We start from the raw sequence: 17,988 nt of genomic DNA, 5'->3' as shown, positions 1-17,988 counted from the left end.
CTCTCTTCTTCTTTTTCCCCACCACAAACGTCCCCCAGGTACCTATGGCCAAAAAATGGTTCTCTAGAATTCGGACAGCTGGATGTAATTCCTGGGAAAGAGCAGCTTTTATCCCTTTAAGGGTATTATGTAATTTGGATAACTTTGCAAGCACTTTTGCAACCAGGAGCTGCGTCTGCCTTCTTGAGCACTTAGGAGCTGCCCCCCCCCCCCCGGAAGGAAGTGAAAAGCACAACCCAGGAATCTCTCCTTGACAGCCACCTGGCACATTGTTCCCAGGACTGAAACTGAGGTCACCCAGGAGAGGAGGAGGTAGCAGCCGAGGCCCTGAGGGACTCTCCAAATGGGGAAGGAAGCCATCTTGTCATAAGGCCCACCAGCACAAGAACATTTGTTCCCGGTGTCCTTCAGTTGGGAGATGCTGGTCCTAGTAAGCCATCAGCCCAGATCATGCTGGAGTCACCACTGAGCCTCCTTCTGGGGCAGTCCTGGTTTTGAACGGGGGCCAAACATTGCCCTCCAGATGGGGTGGAAAGAGGAATCTGTCCTTGGGGCTTGGAGTCTTCTTCCCCAAGAACCAAACTTCTGGTCAGACACCCGATGTGGTTTTTGAATCTTGCATTTCTTTCTATAAGAGAAGGCTTGTCAGGTGGCTGAACTTTGCCCCCTCCAAACTGGTCACTATTAACCTGCCTCTCTCTCCCCCCCCTGTCTCCTCCTTGTAGGACCACCTGTCTCCAAAGAGCTGCATCTGCAGAGAGGAAGAGCTCCTGAGCTGTGGGATTTTGGGCCTTTGCCTGCCAGACGGAGCCCCCTTGGAGGGTCCTCCTTCCTCCTTGGAGGGTCCTTTGAGCCCCCGAGTCTGCTTGAGGCCCACTGTCTAGTACTGCCCTCCCCAGACCATGTGGCGGTCATTGTGCCGATGCCCGCTTCTTCTCCCACCTTTCTCGCAAGCAACCAAGGGGGCTGCCGGGTGGGGTGCACACCTGGCCCTCTGGATCCTGGGCCTCGCCTCAGCCGTGGTGCGGATGGAGAGCCAGGCCTACTCGCCCACCGTCAACACTCACTACGGGAAGCTGCGTGGGGTGCGGGTGCCCCTACCCAGCGAGATCCTGGGGCCGGTGGACCAGTACCTGGGGGTGCCCTACGCCGCGCCTCCCATTGGGGACAAGCGTTTCCTGCCCCCTGAGCCTCCACCGTCCTGGTCGGGGATCCGGAATGCCACCCACTTCCCCCCAGTGTGCCCGCAGAACATCCACACCGCTGTGCCCGAGATTATGCTCCCCATCTGGTTCACCTCCAACCTGGACATTGTGGCCACTTACATCCAGGACCCCAATGAGGACTGTCTGTACCTCAACATCTACATCCCCACCGAGGATGGTGAGTCCCCAGCGGGGTGCCTGTAGGACGTGTGTGTTGTATGTGTGTGTGCACGCGTGTCTCTCTGCGGTTTGAGCATGCTGCCGTCACTTGCTCTCCTCCCGATGCATGGCTGTCTGTGCGCATCCATTTCTGGCCATTCTGCTTGTCCCTCCCGGCTGCCATGTGCTCCTTCTCGCTCTTTCTCCACACGGGCCCTTCCTCCTCCGCTCGTCTCCCCCTGCCCCCATCATCCTCATCCTTAACTGGGTGGGCAAGACAGGAGAACTCTCCGGTCAGCTGCAGGGTATCCTGGCTGGTTGGGGAGCAGCAGGGAGCCCTAGGTGCCCTCAGGCTTGTCTGAGGGTCAACATTCCCCCAACCTTCTCTCTCTCCATCCCCCCTGCCCCCGTTTCCAGAGGGTCCTTGGCAGGACAGTTCTGGTGGGGGGTCTCTCTCTCTCTTCCAAACCTCACCCAGTCTTTGAGCTCAGCCTAGCAGATGCCACTCCCTGGTCAGAGGAGGGTCTCCACTAGCAGGGGCAGCCGGGGGGGGGGGCTCTTTGTGGTGAGGCCCAGCACCTTAACCCTTCCTTTCCAGGGCTCCCCCGTTGGAACTGTAAGTAGCCCTTCCTGAGCACACTTGGCCTCACCGCAAGGGGTCCCACCGAGAGACCCTGGCCCTGTCGAGGGGAGCAGCAGCACTGGGGGAGCTGGTCCCCTCCCCAGGCAGGGAGGAGGGGGCTTCATGCTTCACAGGCCCTCCTCTCCTGCACCCTGCCTGGCCTCAGAGATGCCCCAGAGCAGCTGCTGCTCTGCTCCCCTCTGCCCTCCCTGTGGTCAGCCCCAAAGGGGGTGGGGGGCTGTGTGGGAGTGGAGTGGGGAGAAGGATGGGTTGCATGCCCACACCCTCCGCTGGGGCCTCCTGTTATTTTGTAGTCTTTTATTCATTTTACAGTAAAACGGATTTCCAAGGAATGCGCCCGAAAACCCAACAAGAAAATATGTAGGAAAGGAGGTAGGTAGCGAGCCGGGGCCTGGCAGAGGGCACAGAGAGAGGCAAGTGAGAGAGTGAGCGCCAGGGGGCGCCTGCCCTGCCCCATGCCACAGCAGGGTGGGGGTGGGGGCCTTATTGACTTGGAAGGGCTCTCTGGCCAGTCCTCCAGGAGAGCACCCTCTCTTTTTGGGGGGGGTTGGCATTCCCACCTAGGAACAGCTGGATGGCATTGGCTGCCTATCGCTGGGAGGGCAGGGGAGAGGGCTCCCTTCTCCCCTGTCCCACACTGGGCTGGAGCTGGCTTTGCATCCAGAGTCGACTGGAAGGCGATTCTGCCCAGTTCCTTCTCAGCAGTTCTGGGAAAGGCCACGCCAGCGGGCAGAGGACTAAGGATACCCTGCTTCTGGCCTGCTTCTCTGGGGAGTGGCTGCCCCGCCACAGCAACCCCCATGCAGTGGGTGCCCTTTCCCTGCCACTGTGGCCCCTGGGTCCCTAAGCAGGTACAGCGCAGCACACCCTGCGCTGGGCTCCTCCCTCTACCTGGCAGAACGGCAACTCCACAGCTCCTTCCTCTCTTGAGCCGGACTCCCCTTGCCTCCCGGGGAAGGCTGGCTTCAGGGCTACCTCTGGGTCTGCTTTGCCCCAGTTGTCTTTTCGGAGCTCTGCCCCCCCCCAGCCTTGGCCAGGAGTGGAGAGGAGCAGGCAGGGAACCTCTGCAGCCCCTCAAGAGCTGGCTGGCTCTGTGCCCCCCTTCCTCCTCACAAAGGGTCAACCCATGATGGAGCAGCAGCTTGTGTCAAGTCTCCTCTGTTATTCCTTCGCCACGGCCCAGGCATGAAGGTGCCAATCTCCTTTTGAGCTTTTGGAAATGTCACCCAACCAGGCCTGTTGTGGGGATGGCCGAAGCCGCTCCGGGCTCTTCCCCTGCTCTACTCCCGCTGTCCTGTGGGGCGCCCGGGGACTGGACAGCTCTTCCCAAGGAAGAGGAAACTGATCCCTGAGTTTTGAATCAAGGGGAGGCGTTCCAGTGGGAAAAAGGAGGAGGGGGGCTCATTTCATGTGATTGGACTCCAGAGGGCAGATCCCCCAGGTTGTGGACACCCCACCCGACCCCTGCGTGTTGGGTTTCAGCTCCTGTCATTCCCAGCCAAATGGCCAAAAGCATGCAGCAATTTAGAAGGGGCTTCAGGGAGCAAAGGAGGGAGTCATACCAAGCAGTTAAGGGGGGACCAGAATTAGTGGGCATTGCCGGCACACCGGCACACAAACGCACACAGAGGGCTGGTGGCTTCAGGCATGTGAGGCAGCTTCCCATCCCAGCAGCTTAAGCAAAGACTTTCCCACCCCCAGGTAGTTTCCTCTGTTTGAACCCGGAACATCTGCTTGGGTTCCCCTTCTCTCCCTGAAGAAGGGTGGGGGGGGGTGGGAGCCCTCAATTCCTGGGGCTCCAGTCAAACACAGCTGCCCAGGAAAGCAGGGAAGGCTGTGACCGGGCTAGCAGTCTTCCTGAAGTAGCTGTGGTGGTTTGTAAACCGTGGCTTAGTGCATCTATGAACCCAGTCCATGTGGGCCATTCAGCAAACCCTAATTACCAGCAAGGAAGACATGGTTAGCTAGCAGGCAGGCACATGACTGAGAGCCTAAGCATTTTGGGAGAACTCTGCCAGTCATTTAGTCGGGGATTATGCTTCGGTGCATTGTGTGAATCCAACTAGGGATGGCTTAGCATTTTGTGTGAATGCAGCTACATACTTTGACTTGCCCATTGACGAATGCTGATGTAGGACTCTCCAGGAAAGAGAAAGTGGGTCTGGAGAAAGTTAACACTGAACAGTTTCAAGGAGGAGCCAACCCCACCCCCCAGGCATCCCATTGCAACGGGGGGGGGGCATCAGAGAAGCTGCTTCTCTCCCGTAAGGACTCTGGGGCCCACTCAACCCGATGTCACAAAACCAGGATGAGGAGAAGGGCTCAATCCTGGAGAAGGAGGGTATCGCATGCCTTTTGGGGGAAGGACCCCCATAAATACCAAAATAGCTATTTCCCTTTCTTCTTTGGCTTGCATCTGCCCGCTTTCTTCAGGAGCACCTCCAGCCCCGCTATTCAGGGAGGGAGGCCAAGTTAGGAATGGCTGTTTCCCAGTGAGGAGTCACTGCAAATCAGCTTCTGACAAATTTCCTGCAGCTTATGGGAATTGTGCCCTTATGGGGCTGATGGGGCTAATTTTAAGTCTGTCTGCCCCTTCACAGCTGGGCCCAATTTAGCTCAGATGTTTCCCCCTCGCTGGCTCTCCAGTGTGGCTGTGGTTTCTGCTTGTGCTCATATCCTGGTTAATCTGTCAAGCAAGAATTTGCATCTCCACCTAAAACTGTTGGAAAGGAGAAGGTATCCATGTCAGCTGAGTCCCTGGTGCCTCTCTTTTGCACCATCTCTAAAGCATTTCCTTTCATTCAGCTTTGATGTGGCGTGGCAGGTTCCCACCAGAGCAAAGAAATCAATCACCCCTTCCTCATTTCCTCCTCATCCTGGTGGAAGATGGACATACCTTCCCCGCTCCCTCCCTCCCTCCCTCCCCCCCTCCCTCCGGCTGCCAGGGGTCAAAAGTAACCCGTGCCTGGGCCAGGGCTGGCTTGGCTCTGTCGGCCATATTGCGCATGGCTGCTCCATTGCACAGTGCCCATGAACCCTCTACCAGGCTTTGCCCATAATCCCCCGCCCTGGGCTGATCCCTCCAACGCAGCTTCTCAGCTGCCTCCCCACAGCTTCCTCTGAACGGGGATTGGCTGGGCAGGTTGCTCATCTCCGGATGCCCCACAGGCCCGGGCAAAGTGTACTCCTCCCTGCCCCCAGATTGCACTGGGGATCTGGAGAAACATGGCCGGGGCCGGGTTGATGCGCCCTGCAGAGCCACGAGCAGGAGGACCAGCGCAGCCTCTCTCTGCCTCAGTTTCCATGGTGACCATGCAGGCCTGGCATCTGAGCAGCAGCGGCTGGAGACAGGAGCGCTTTGTTCTGCTCTCAGCTGATCCAGGCCGGAGCCTCGTTGTGTGGCAGCCGGGCAGAGGGGAAGGTGGAGGCACATGCAAGTCTCCCAAATCTGTCCCCTTGGGCTGGCCCAGGACTTTGTCCTATAAGGGTGGAGCCTCCGACCTCTCAGAGGCTGGATGGGCAGCTGGACGCCTGCTGACTCTTCCCTAAGATGGGCAGGGCCTTTTTGGCATGCTGGACTGAATGCTGCCCAGGGTGGCCGGGGCCAGATGGGGATAGGAGCCTTCGGTGTGCATTTATCTGGGGTGCTGCAGATGTTTAAGGTTTGCTTCCAGGAGCACACAGAGCCCCCAAAGCATCCTGCCAGGCCTTCTCCAGCCCCCTTTTCTCAAGGGAGCAGCAAAGAAGGGACACCTGCAGGGCAACAGAAAGAGCCCATATCTGCTGCACCTGGTTGGCATGTGGGCAAGCCAAAGTCCGGAGGAGCTTGTGGCAAGGGCCAGTTCATATTCAAGAGCCGAGGGTAGTTCTGGAGGTCACCATAAGACCTTTAGGGAGATGACCACAGCCCTGGCCCTCCACGTGCCACAGGCTGGTGCAAGCAAATGCACAAGTCAAGGGACTTGTTGTGCAATGAAGTGACCTGTCATGCCAAGGGCACAAATATTCGTCCCACGGCAGTTCAGAGTTTCTACCCTTTGGCTGCTAGACGGTGATGCCCACAACAACTATGCCAGGCCCAACTATCCAAAGAGGGCTTGCCACTCAAGGGATGCCACCCCGAACCTCAGGGGCCATCCAGGCTGGCTTCGCAGGGACAGGTCCGGTGGGCTGCCCCCTCCTTCCTCCTTCAGGCGTGACCTCTGCAGCTGGCCTTCCCCTCCCCACGAGCTCCACCTGGCCTTTTCCCTGACCCTGGGGACGGGCCCCTGCTGAGGAAAGCCTCTGCCCCCTCCCCAGTGCTGCTGCCGGAGGTCTGAGGGGTGCCAGAGGCTTAGCAGAAGCCTGGGCCAGGTGACCTTCCCACCTTCTCTGCAGCCATGCTATGTTTGAATTCTCTTTTGTTTTCTTCCTTCCTGTTTTGGTTTCTCTTTTTTGCCCCCTTCTTCCTTTTTGTTCGGTCTCCTCGTGTTTGGTCCCCAGGCTCCAGCGCTAAGAAACAGGGCGAGGACTTAGCGGATAATGACGGGGATGAAGACGAAGGTATTTGCGTGTGCCAAGTGGCTGTCAATGCATGAACCCACTCTCCCTCCCTCCCTCCCTCTCTCTCTCTCATGCACGTCCTCATTGCTGCTGCCCCCCCCTCCCCGTTTGTGTCTCTGTCTCTCTGGGTGCTGAGTGGTTGGATGGGGAGGGAGCCCTGCTGCCCCCTGCCCTGGGTTGCTTGCTGGCTGGGAAGGTGAGACCAGGGGCTGCAGGGTCCCTCTCAGCTCAGACGCTCTGGATTTCTGGCCTTTCCCCACACAGAAGGTCACTTGCAGGAGCAGCGCCTCTGGGAGAAAGTGGTGCTTGCCATTCTCATCCCCCCCCCCCGCTGGGTCCAGCCCGAGTCCTCAGCACACCCCCTGGCTGCTCTTTCCCCCAGCCAGGCGCTCAGGGAAGGGGGCTATTTCCTGGCTGGAGGAGCCTCTGCAAAAGGCGGGGGGCATGGGGGCACAGCGCTTTGGAGGGCAGGGAGGCACAAGTCTGGGCAGGAGGGGCACTGGAAACATGGCTGCAAAGGGCGCCATTGGCATTGGGCAGAGGACGAAGTGGTGCCCTCCTGCAACAGAACGGGATCTGCAGCTTGCCCCTCTGCCAATTTCTGTCCATGCCACGGGCAGCAGTGTCCTTGGGCACGGGGAGCTGGCTTTGCTTGCTTCCCTCCCTGCAGGGGCTGCCATTTAATCCTGAGAAAAGCATCCTCTGTGCCAGATGCCCGTCAATTTCGCTGGAAGGAAAAGGTCAAGGTGACACCCAAGAAAATCCCAGCCAACCTGTGAAAACAGCTTGGCAGAGAAGCACGAAGGCCTCCCGAGGACCTCCTTCAGGGCATCTGCTGCCCTTCAGGCACAAAGAGGCATGCTTCCCAAAAGGGAACTGGAATGCCAGCACAACTGAGCTGGTGGGCTAGGTCTGGAAGCGGATGCCCGAGGCGAAGGCCTACTAGCCAGGATGGAGGTGCTTTTGGGAGTCACCGCTGGCAGCCCTGTTGGGAATGTTGTTTGGCATGTTAGGGGCCATTCTTGTGGTCAGCACTTTGTCTTTCCTAGGTTGAGGACAATAATGGAGGAGGGGGGTAAAGGGACAGCCTCTTTCCTTTGCTCCTTTCTCAGCCCTTGGTGGGCTTTTCTGCCCCCTCATCTCCTTGGAGAAGCTCTTCCATGTCCCTTCTTGGCAAGGGCAGATGAGGTCCCTGTCTTAACAGAAAATGCCCAGACGTTGCCACGAGGTCCTTCTTGCTGATTTTCTGCTTGTAATGTTTGTACTTACAATGTCTGCTTGCTTTAGGGTGGTGGGCATTCTGGGACTCTCCCAGTTGGACAAAGAGCCCCCTCTGGGAATCCTTGACAGGGCAGTGCCAGGTGACCACCTCTGCCTTGGGACTGTAGCTCCCAGGAGTGTGAGCTCTAAGCCTGTGTGCATCCCTGGAGAGCTGAGAGGCTGCTCCTCCTGCTGCGTTGAGGGCATGGACGGGATAGGCAGGGCCAGCTGCTGTGGGGGCACAGGCCGTCATCCCAGTTCAGGTGCCAGGGGCACTTGACTGAAATGAGCAAGAGGGGAGGGGGGATGGAAGGTGAATCTTGCAGGACCGTTGAGTGTATCTCTGCTAGCAAGTCTCTGGTGAAGCAGCAGCTTCTCCAAAGGGACGGGCTACTCCCTCCCTCCCCACCCCCCAGAATATTTACCTAGTGAAAGGAGAGGTGCTGTTTCCAACCCTTCCTCTCCCTGGTGACGCCATCTTTCTAGGGCTCAGTCCCAGCCACCAGAGCACAAGGGACCGCAGGGAGTTCCTGCAAGCCTTGGGACCTTCCCACATTGTCTGCCAGGCCGGAAACCAGAGAGCTTGAGGTCCCTGCCGTGCCTCTTCTTCCAATTGCCTCCCTAGGAAGGGTCCAGGTGGGCCAAGGGTGGGTGCCCAGCAGGTCACGTCAGACTCCTGTCTCTAGCTTCTCCCCCTTGCAGACATCCGAGACAGCGGGGCCAAGCCAGTGATGGTCTACATCCATGGGGGCTCCTACATGGAAGGTACCGGGAACATGATTGACGGCAGTGTGCTGGCCAGCTATGGGAACGTCATCGTCATCACTCTCAACTACCGTGTGGGAGTCCTAGGTATGGAGGTTCTCACCACAGAGCTGCCTGCACTCCAGCCCAGTTGGGGAGGCCAGTGGGGGCCTCTGGAGAGGTCGCGGAGAGCCACCACATCCCTTAGCATTTTGGGGGGAATAAGAACAGGATCCTGCAGGGAGCAAGATCCCCAGCTTTGGCACCCCCACTTTTTGCACCGGTTCCCCTGAAGGGGTTCCCTCCCTTTCTGGCACCTGGCCCCCAGGGCAGGCCCTCGGCCAAACTGACAGACGTGAAAGCCGCTCTGTGTTCCTAGGAGTTCCCTTGTGTTTGCCCATTATGGCCCCGCAGAAAGCAAGTATTGATCTGTGGTTAAATATTGTAAAAACCCTGTTTACCCATTTCCTCTCTGCACTACTCAGCAAGTACCACTCATATGCCTCCCCAGAGGGAGTATCCCGTGGTCCTGCTGGGGCGCTGCCAGGTCACCTCCAGAAGCCGCCTGCTGGATCCTGAGGGTTTCCTTGGAGTGGGAGGCAGGCGGGGTCAAGGCTTCCATCTGGGAAAGGCCTTCTTTCTCCGAGAGGTTTGTGCCTGCTCCATAGACAAACAGCTCCATCCTTGACTTTTGGGACGGCCCTTGGTCCCCTAACTCCAGATGGTGACTTGGCCTTTGAGGGTGCCTGGGTTGAGCTGCAGCAGTCTCCAGGCAGAGGAGCAGGCTGTTCCTGGGTGGATTTGCACCTGGGTCAGGAGCCTAGAAATGACACACTCGGCTTGTGAGCCTGCATGCCAGGGTGCTGAAGCTGACATGAACTCCTGCGGGATTCACCCTAGATTCCTACAATACGTTTCACCTCATTTCCGGATTGATCCCTTTCCTGGGCTTGCAGAATTCACGAGCTCCAAAACATTTCAAAATCTTGAAACCCACTAAGTTTTTCACTGGCTTGGCATTAGACGAAGCCAGAGAGGCATTTAAAGCCTGCTTTTCTAGGTCCAGTCTAAGAGTAACATCCAACCAAGGACAGAAAGGTCCCAATGAACAGCTGAGCATCGGGGCAGATGGCCGCAAAGACGGGGAGCAGATTCGTTCAGCCCACGCAGGCTGAGGAAAGGGCACGGGGGCATTTCCCTGGCAAAAGACTCCCTGGAAATCTCACATGGGGGAGAGGAGGAAACTGCGGGGCCTGGTCAGCAGTGGGGAGGGGGGATGGAGGGTCTGGCTGAGGAGCCCCATCCTGGCTGGGGAGCAACTGGCTTTCCTCTGCTGCCTGCAGGGTTCCTGAGCACCGGCGACCAGGCTGCCAAAGGCAACTATGGTCTCTTGGACCAGATCCAGGCTCTGCGCTGGATCAGCGAAAACATTGCCTTCTTTGGCGGCGACCCTTTGCGCATCACCGTCTTTGGGTCAGGCATTGGGGCTTCCTGCGTCAGCCTGCTCACCCTGTCGCACCACTCCGAAGGTAAGGGAAGCCTTTTGGCCTCTCCCAAGAGGGGAAGACCCCAAGTTTCCCCTCTTCCTGCACCCGCTCCTCTCTGGACCCCCCCCGCCATGTTTTTATCATAGTCTATTTGTTCCTGTAATAATGTGGAATTACAGGATTCAAAGTGCACTTGTATCTTTGCATTCAGGATTACAAGGGGGAGGCAACAATAACTTCTGTTTCAAAATAAACTAACAATTGAAATTTACAAAGACCATTGGAAAACAGTTGGTAACAAGTGCTTAGAGGCTGAAGCAGGTTCTTTGCCATGGTGAGACACATCAGATGACAGTTGCACAGGCAAGATTTCCTCAAATTAAACAGACCTCAGGATATTCCCTTTGCCAAGCCAGCTTCAATAGTTTCTCCAAGGGCAGATGCTGACAGTCTTCAGAAGCTGCAACCTGTGGCCAGATATGGTCCAGGATAGCCTGGCCAGAGGACTTTCAATCTCCTTCAGAAAACACAACTGCGGAGATGGGCCCAAGCCCCCAACACCTGCCAAGCAAAGCCTTGAAAAGTCAGGCTGTGCAGCCCTCTTTGCCCCTTCTGCATCTGAATCCTGGCTGGCTGATCTTGGGAAGAGTGGGAACCTTTTGTAGATGGGGGGGGACACATTCTCCGGGAAGGTGGAGGTGTGTCTCAGGTGGGCCGGCTTGATGCCGGGGGCCCTTCCAGCTCTAGAGTCCATCAAGAAAGACTCTGCAGGTTAAAAACAGGGTGGCTTCCAGCCCAGCGTCACTGTTGGGACAGCTTTAAGAGTATTTACACTTGTCCCTGTTCCTGCCTGATGGCATCCATGCCATCCTCATGGATGGGTAATCCAGCATAGATGCTCCCTTGGGGTTTGGAAAGATGTCTTGCTTTTTAATTAGACATTCAGCAGCTTCTGTGCGTCCAGTTTGCTGCACAGGAGTTCCTGCAGTGGCTGAAAAAGTAGCACAGCAGCTTCGCTCATATTTCCATGCTATTTTTATGGCTCCTGGAGCATTGGAATTAGCCAAGCTGCCAGCAAATGCCCCCCCTTCACCCCAGTCCAGTTAATGTTATCACTCCTTTGGGTTATTTGAGGAGGATCCGCTGCACAGAAGTCAGGGTGGGCTGCTGCTAGCAACGTCTGTCTCGTGGCCAAAAGCATCGTAATATTAGGGCAGGGTGGACCAAGCACACAGGTTCCCAGAGTTGCAGTACTGGGAGGGGGGATGAGTGGTTTTAAGGTTAGACTAAACAATAATTTGACCTGTGGGCAAATTAGGTCCTAGCTGCCTGACTTTTGCTGGGCTGAGTCTTTCGTTAGAAAGCCTGCCAAAGTATTCTACTGGGCAACCGAAAACGAAGGAAAAATGGCTTCAGCCAAGATCGTTGCAGTGTCGACACCAGGGGGGGAGGGTGTCCCCAATGTAGGAGAGCCTCCGTATCTCACATTTATTAGCAGTGATGCAGAGGGGAGGGGGGAGGGCCCCTTGGGGTTTCTGCACCCCAAATCCCTTGTTTGCCTGAACCACCAAAGGGATCTCATCTCCCAGGAATGGAGGCAAGCAAAGGTAGCCCCAGGGTCTCCTCAGGCGCGGCTGCCTTCCTCTGCTTGCTGGAGGGTGCTGGGCGTGTTGCTCAGCCGCCCCTCTCCCATGCCAGAATGCATTAGGCACCAGCTGGAATCCTGCCTGCCGAGCAGAAGCCCCAGAGCGACCCAGGAGATGCTCCTTTGCAGGGCTCCTGCCTCCTCTTCACAGCCAAACTCCAAGTGCTCTTTTGTGAGCCAATAAAGCAGGCAGGAGCCGCCCCTCCCCAGATGCGAGAAAGAATCAGTCTTCTACTTTGCCCATAGTGTCTGGGGGGGGGGGTTGTCCCCCAGGTGGAGAAAAAAGGCAGAAGCTATTTCTGCATCTTGCTGTGTGTGCAGAAGATATTTATCCGTTTCTGCTACCCAGCAGCTGGAAAGTGATAGAATTAGCTCTGGTCATTTGCAGGACATGCATTTCTGGGGCCTGAGAAGCTCATCCAGAACCACCAGGAGAATATTCAAATAGCTGCATTCAGGGCTGGTACAGCAGGTGGGCAAGGGGGAGGGATGCCCAGGCCAGCTGGCTGCAGCTTTACCTTGCCACTGGTAGGATGGCCTGAACTAGCCCAGCTCTCCTGTTCAGCGGTAGCGTAACGGGTTTTGTTGGTGAGGAACCACTGGCCAATGGTCCCTCCCAACCCCGACGCTTCCGGGTGGGGCTTCAACTGCCAAGATATCAGAACCGAGGAAGCGTGGGCACCAGGTTGAGGGAGGCTGCTTTGGGGGTGAGCCCAAAGACACTGAGCCGCTTTCAGAGGCACAGCTGGCAGTCCTTCCCTCTGGGATGCAGCCTGGTGGATTGGAAGCTGAAGCAACTTCAGACACTTGGTGATTGGAAGGTGACTGATGCAGGCTTCCTCCCGGGGGGGGGGGGCTGGGGAGAACAAGATTGTGTAAGAGTCTTTCAAGGGAGAAAAGGGGTGTACCCCTGCAAGCTGCACAGTTGCTTTAAGGGAGCGCAGGGATGGGGGTGGGGGACAATAAATAAAAATCATCCCCTTCCCCCAGTTTTGTAGCAAAGATGCATCCCCTTTTTTACCTGGAGGCAGAGGGGCTACAGGAGCTGGTGGTGGAGCTCCTGCCCTCCTGCCCTCCTTCCCTCTGCCCCTTCTTCCGGCTTCAGCTGCAGAGGCTGCACTTCCTGGACCTTTTTGTATTCTGAGGACAAGCCACACGGAAGGAACCTTGGCACCCAGCCCGGCCTGGCATTCTTTTGCAAGCCTCAGGGCCTTTGTGGGCTGGCTTCCTAGGCCCGGCATCCTCGGCCTCTTGTGTTCCCGCCAGCAAAAAGGCTCCTTTGTGCCCCTGGGGAATGTGCAGTTTGCTGAGCCCACATTGGCACGGAGTGGGGCCCAGCTGGGCAGGAAATGAAGGCTGTTCTCTGTGGAACACGCAGGGTTAAGTACCACAGCTTAACCCCCACGATGCCAGCTTCAGATTGCCCTGTCTGAGGCAGGGGAGGGGAGAGCACCTCTTCTCCCACTCCTGTCCATTGTTCCCGGAGACTGGGTGGAACGGGACCAGGGTCGCTTGACGGGTGCCAGGCTGACATGGCATGGCTGCCAGGGAGGGATTAACAGAGATGAGAAGGGGGTTGTGCTAAGGCCTCAAGCCCAGGATTTGCGTCCTGCATCCTAGTCTTGGACAAAGGAGCCGGCGTGGCTGGAGAGGAGCTTTTTCTGTTGGGCCATCTGCCTTGCTTGGTTGCAATAGAGAACAGCCTGCTGGTCTGCTATCCCTTCAGCAGCAGCTCTCTTGAAACCTGTTCGTGGGTGGCACGTCCTTTTCTGTATGCTTGTATCTTCGCCTCACAGGTCTTTTTCAGAGAGCCATCATCCAGAGTGGCTCCGCACTGTCCAGTTGGGCAGTAAACTACCAGCCCGTGAAGTACACCAGCTTGCTGGCTGACAAAGTGGGCTGCAACGTTCTTGACACTGTGGACATGGTGGACTGCCTGAGGCAGAAAACTGCCAAGGAACTGGTGGAGCAGGACATCCAGCCAGCACGCTACCATGTGGCATTTGGGCCAGTCATCGATGGGGACGTCATCCCAGATGACCCAGAGATCTTGATGGAGCAGGGAGAGTTCCTCAACTATGACATAATGCTTGGCGTCAACCAGGGTGAGGGGCTGAAGTTTGTGGAGGGCGTCGTGGACCCAGAGGATGGTGTTTCAGGCAGCGATTTTGATTATTCTGTCTCCAATTTTGTGGACAACCTGTACGGCTACCCAGAGGGTAAAGACACCCTGCGTGAGACCATCAAATTCATGTACACAGACTGGGCTGACCGGGACAACCCAGAAACTCGACGCAAGACCCTGGTGGCCCTCTTCACTGACCACCAGTGGGTTGAGCCATCAGTGGTGACCGCTGACCTTCACGCTCGCTATGGGTCCCCCACATATTTCTACGCTTTTTATCACCACTGCCAGAGCCTCATGAAGCCACCCTGGTCTGATGCGGCCCATGGAGACGAGGTGCCTTACGTCTTTGGGACTCCCATGATTGGCCCCACCGACCTCTTTCCCTGCAACTTCTCCAAGAATGACGTCATGCTCAGTGCTGTTGTTATGACCTACTGGACTAACTTTGCAAAGACTGGGTATGTTGCCCCTCCCCAGGCTGCTTTTGTAGGTTTTGCAGGGTGGCTGGCTGGCATCTCCCAGAGACTCCCAGAGGGCAGAGCCAGGCACTCCTTTGGAATTGTGCTGTGTGGAATTGGACAGGGAAAGACCCTCTGCAGTCAGGATCAGGGTGTGCGGGAGGAAATGGGGACAGGCATCTCATAAAGGAGAGGAAGGGGGGAAAGGATGAAAGAAATATCTGTTCTCCTTGGACCAGTAGTTCAAGGGCATTGAAGGTCGCTTTTTCTCTGGTGCCCCTCAAGGATTGAGCCCCTAGATCTGCTTTCTCTAGCCTACTCCCCTCCAGATGTGTTGGGACTGCAGCTCTCAGAGTTCCCAGCCAGTGTGATTTAGGGAAAGTCCAGTTTTAATCCTTCAGATTACTGAAACACGAATCTAGGTCTTTGCCAAGCTGAATGAATTTTTGTTCTGAAAAGGCTCAGTTCTCTGCAGCCCTCGAAAGACAGGGAATCTGTCCATATATTGGAGTCCCTGCTTGTTCTCCAATGGGAACAATCCCCCCCCAGGGAGCCCCCTGATTAATGGCACACTAGGGATTGCTGTTGGCATGCTTTCTCCCTCATTCTTGCTCTCGTTCTCTTTTAGGGACCCTAACAAACCCGTCCCCCAGGACACCAAGTTCATCCACACCAAGGCTAATCGGTTTGAGGAAGTCGCCTGGTCCAAGTACAACCCACGTGATCAGCTCTACCTGCACATTGGCCTCAAGCCTCGGGTGCGTGACCACTACCGTGCCACCAAGGTTGCCTTTTGGAAGCATCTGGTCCCACATCTGTACAACTTGCACGACATGTTCCACTATACCTCCACCACCACAAAGGTGCCGCCACCTGACACCACCCAGAATTCCCACATGGCACGCCGTCCCAATGGGAAGGCCTGGAGCACCAAACGGCCAGCCATTTCCACTGCCTACACCAGCGAGGGTTCGCAGGAGAAGTGGAACCCCGAGCAGGACGGGGCAGGCACGCTCCTGGTGGAGAACCCCCGGGATTACTCCACTGAGCTGAGCGTTACGATTGCTGTGGGGGCTTCCCTTCTCTTCCTCAACGTTCTGGCCTTCGCAGCACTCTATTACCGGAAGGACAAGCGACGGCAGGACACCCACCGCCAGCCCAGCCCACAGCATGCACCGGCCACCAACGATATCGGGCATACCCCAGAAGAGGATATCCCCTCTCTGCAGACCAACCAGTCCCACCACGGAGACTGCGAGGCAGTGCCGACCCACGATGCCCTCCGACTCACTGCCTTGCCCGACTACACGCTCACGTTGCGCCGCTCACCCGACGACATTCCACTCATGACACCCAACACCATCACCATGATCCCCAACTCCCTGGTGGGGCTGCAGACCTTGCACCCCTACAACACCTTTGCTGCCAGCTTTAGCAGTACTGGGCTCCCTCACTCACACTCTACCACCCGGGTATAGCTGCCATGCACACGCTCCGCCTCACTGGACCTTGGGCTGTGGGGCCAGACGTGGCAACTCTCTTGGCTCGTAGTATCAAGTGCTTTGCTCTCCTCATCTCCAGAGCAGCAGAGGCTTCTTGGAGTCCAGCAGAGAAGGCGAAACCCCTGGGCTGCCCTGAGCTGAGTGACCCCTTTGTGCTCCCGGTCCAGCTGGCACTACCAAGGAAGCCCAGGGCAGCCCCTCGCCTCTTGGAACAACTGTGGGTGACTCTGCCTGGGCACCTCCCAGTGGGCACTCTTGGAACAGAGCTTTGCCAGTCTCTCTCTACCAACCTAGAGCCACAGAGAACGGCTCCCACAAGCTTAGCTGCCACCTTGTGGCTGGAGGTGGCTGGCACTTCCTGGAGCTCTTGGACAGGTGCCATTGGGGGGCAGGCAGTCTAAACCCCATACTGGATCCTGGATGCCTGGTCTTGATGCTGGGCCTGGCAGGTACTGTTTGGTACCCCGGCTCCATATCACACTCTTCATGTTGCGGAGATACTGTCTGTTTGTCTGTTTCTTTCCAAAAGACATTTTTTAAGCAGATCTTTAGTTCTTTAAACACTAACGGAGACACCGTGTTTTGTCCTTTGTAAAGGTTTTAAACTAAGTGTTCTTGATACAGCCAATTAGACACACACGTCACCCAGACGAGCACATCAATCCCTCCCCCCTCCAGCTGCATCTGTGCCAAACTACGAAACCAGCAGACTTCCCTTGCGATGGGCAGTGGCACAGAGTCAACCATGAGGCCCTTTTGTATTTTTGATATGCCCTTCCTGCCCTTCCTAGCCCTGGTGTCCACTGGGCACTCCATGCTCCTGGATCCTGGGGACCAGCAGCCTCCTCCTGCCCTCTGCCCTGACCAGCTGCAGCACCAAGGCCGGCCCAGTCACGTCGGGCGCCTCAGCCTTGAGCTTCTTGGCAGCCAACAGCCTGCCCTGGTCTCCACGGCTCCCCCTCTCGGGGTTGGAGAGGCAGGGAAGGAGGAGGAAGGCACAGGTAGGGGCAGCGGGTTGGAGATCATGGGGCAGAAAGAGGCTTGGCCTGTGAGGCTGGCTGCCAGGTCCAGGACAGGTACCGGAGGAGGAGCTGGCTGTGGGACTGCTGGTTGACGGAGACCCTGCAGCGGCAGGTCAAAGGCTTGCGACAGGTGGACGTCAGCCTGGGAACTGGAGTTGGGGGGAAAGAGGGTCAAGGGTAGGGTCTGCTGGGAAAGATGGCAGGCAGCAAGCCCTGCCTTGTGGGAGTCTGGCCTGGGAAGGGCCTGGCGGGCAGGAGGGCTCAGCAGGTGGTCAGCAACACCATCGGCGAGCAAGGCGAGGATTCTGAGGTGGTGGGAGGGGGACACATTGAGGGGGGGCTGCAAGCAACTCGGGCAGGTGACCAATGGGATTTGATCCAGCCTGTCTGGACATTTAAAACTCTGTGTGTCTCCTCTACTAATCGCCAGCCTGCTCCTCACTGGGGGCGGGGGGGGGGGGGAATGTATCTTGGAGCAGAGGAACGAGAAACTCCCAATAAACTGGAAGGGATATTTTTAGCTTCTGGCTGTGCTGTCTCTTCTTGGCCTGGGGGGGGGGAAGGAGAATGGCACCTATTGCGTCCCTAGGAGGCAACCTCCCTTAGCTGCTTGAGGGAACACCTGTGGGGCCTCTACCCGGCTCATTGCTGCCGTCCCTCAGAACTGCTTCCCAAGCAGCCACTGGTCGAGAAGGGCTTTTGGTCCACCTGCCTCCTCTCTGGCAATCCTGCCAGGCTACCAGGGTGAATGCAGAGGGCCAGGCTATAATGGCCTGCCGTTTGGGTCTTTCTCAGTAGAAGCAGCATAAAAACACTTGGAATAAAGAATCAGTCAGCCCGGTGATGCCCTTGGTCACCAAGCCCCCTCCTGCTCTCCTGGCCATTCTATTTAGCAGGTAAAATTATAGCTCCGGATGTTTCTTCCAGCAGCTGGACAGATGTTACAGTACAGATAGGGAAGGATGCTGGAAACTAGTCCAGCAGTAGCAGATGGGTTAGTTCCCAGATCAGGGTGACAGTAAGGCTCTCTCCCCCCCCCCCCAATAATACAGTGAAGCGTCTCCCACCCTCAGCCACAGCTTCTGCCCCTGAGGAGCCTTTATACCCTGACAGGCTGCAACCAGATTGGGGGGAGGGAGGGAGGGAGGGGGAGAGGCTGCTTCCAGCAAAAGGCATAAATCAACCCCCAACAT

The 17,988-nt window shown here is 56.9% G+C and overlaps 1 protein-coding gene across 4 annotated transcripts; it reads left to right on the top strand.

Annotated features, from left to right (window-relative positions):
* The first annotated feature begins 1,262 nt into the window (after positions 1-1,262).
* Positions 1,263-16,147, top strand: NLGN3 (neuroligin 3). Of its 4 annotated transcripts, XM_081336874.1 has the most exons (7): positions 1,263-1,383; positions 2,320-2,379; positions 6,490-6,549; positions 8,512-8,661; positions 9,897-10,082; positions 13,482-14,271; positions 14,900-16,147. In XM_081336874.1, exons 1-7 carry the CDS (start codon positions 1,278-1,280, stop codon positions 15,747-15,749), a joined length of 2,202 nt encoding a protein of 733 aa, XP_081193000.1. In that variant the 5' UTR covers positions 1,263-1,277; the 3' UTR covers positions 15,750-16,147. The 4 variants fall into 4 exon arrangements, with proteins under 4 accessions (XP_081193000.1, XP_081193002.1, XP_081193003.1 ...); XM_081336876.1 differs by lacking the exon at positions 2,320-2,379; XM_081336877.1 differs by lacking the exon at positions 6,490-6,549.
* Positions 16,148-17,988: the final 1,841 nt, after the last annotated feature.

Source organism: Vipera berus, assembly GCF_964194415.1.
Source record: "Vipera berus genome assembly, chromosome: 11".
Taxonomy (NCBI): Eukaryota; Metazoa; Chordata; class Lepidosauria; order Squamata; family Viperidae; genus Vipera; species Vipera berus.
The sequence above is the reverse complement of the archived record's forward strand: the minus strand, read 5'-3'. Positions and strand labels throughout refer to the sequence as shown.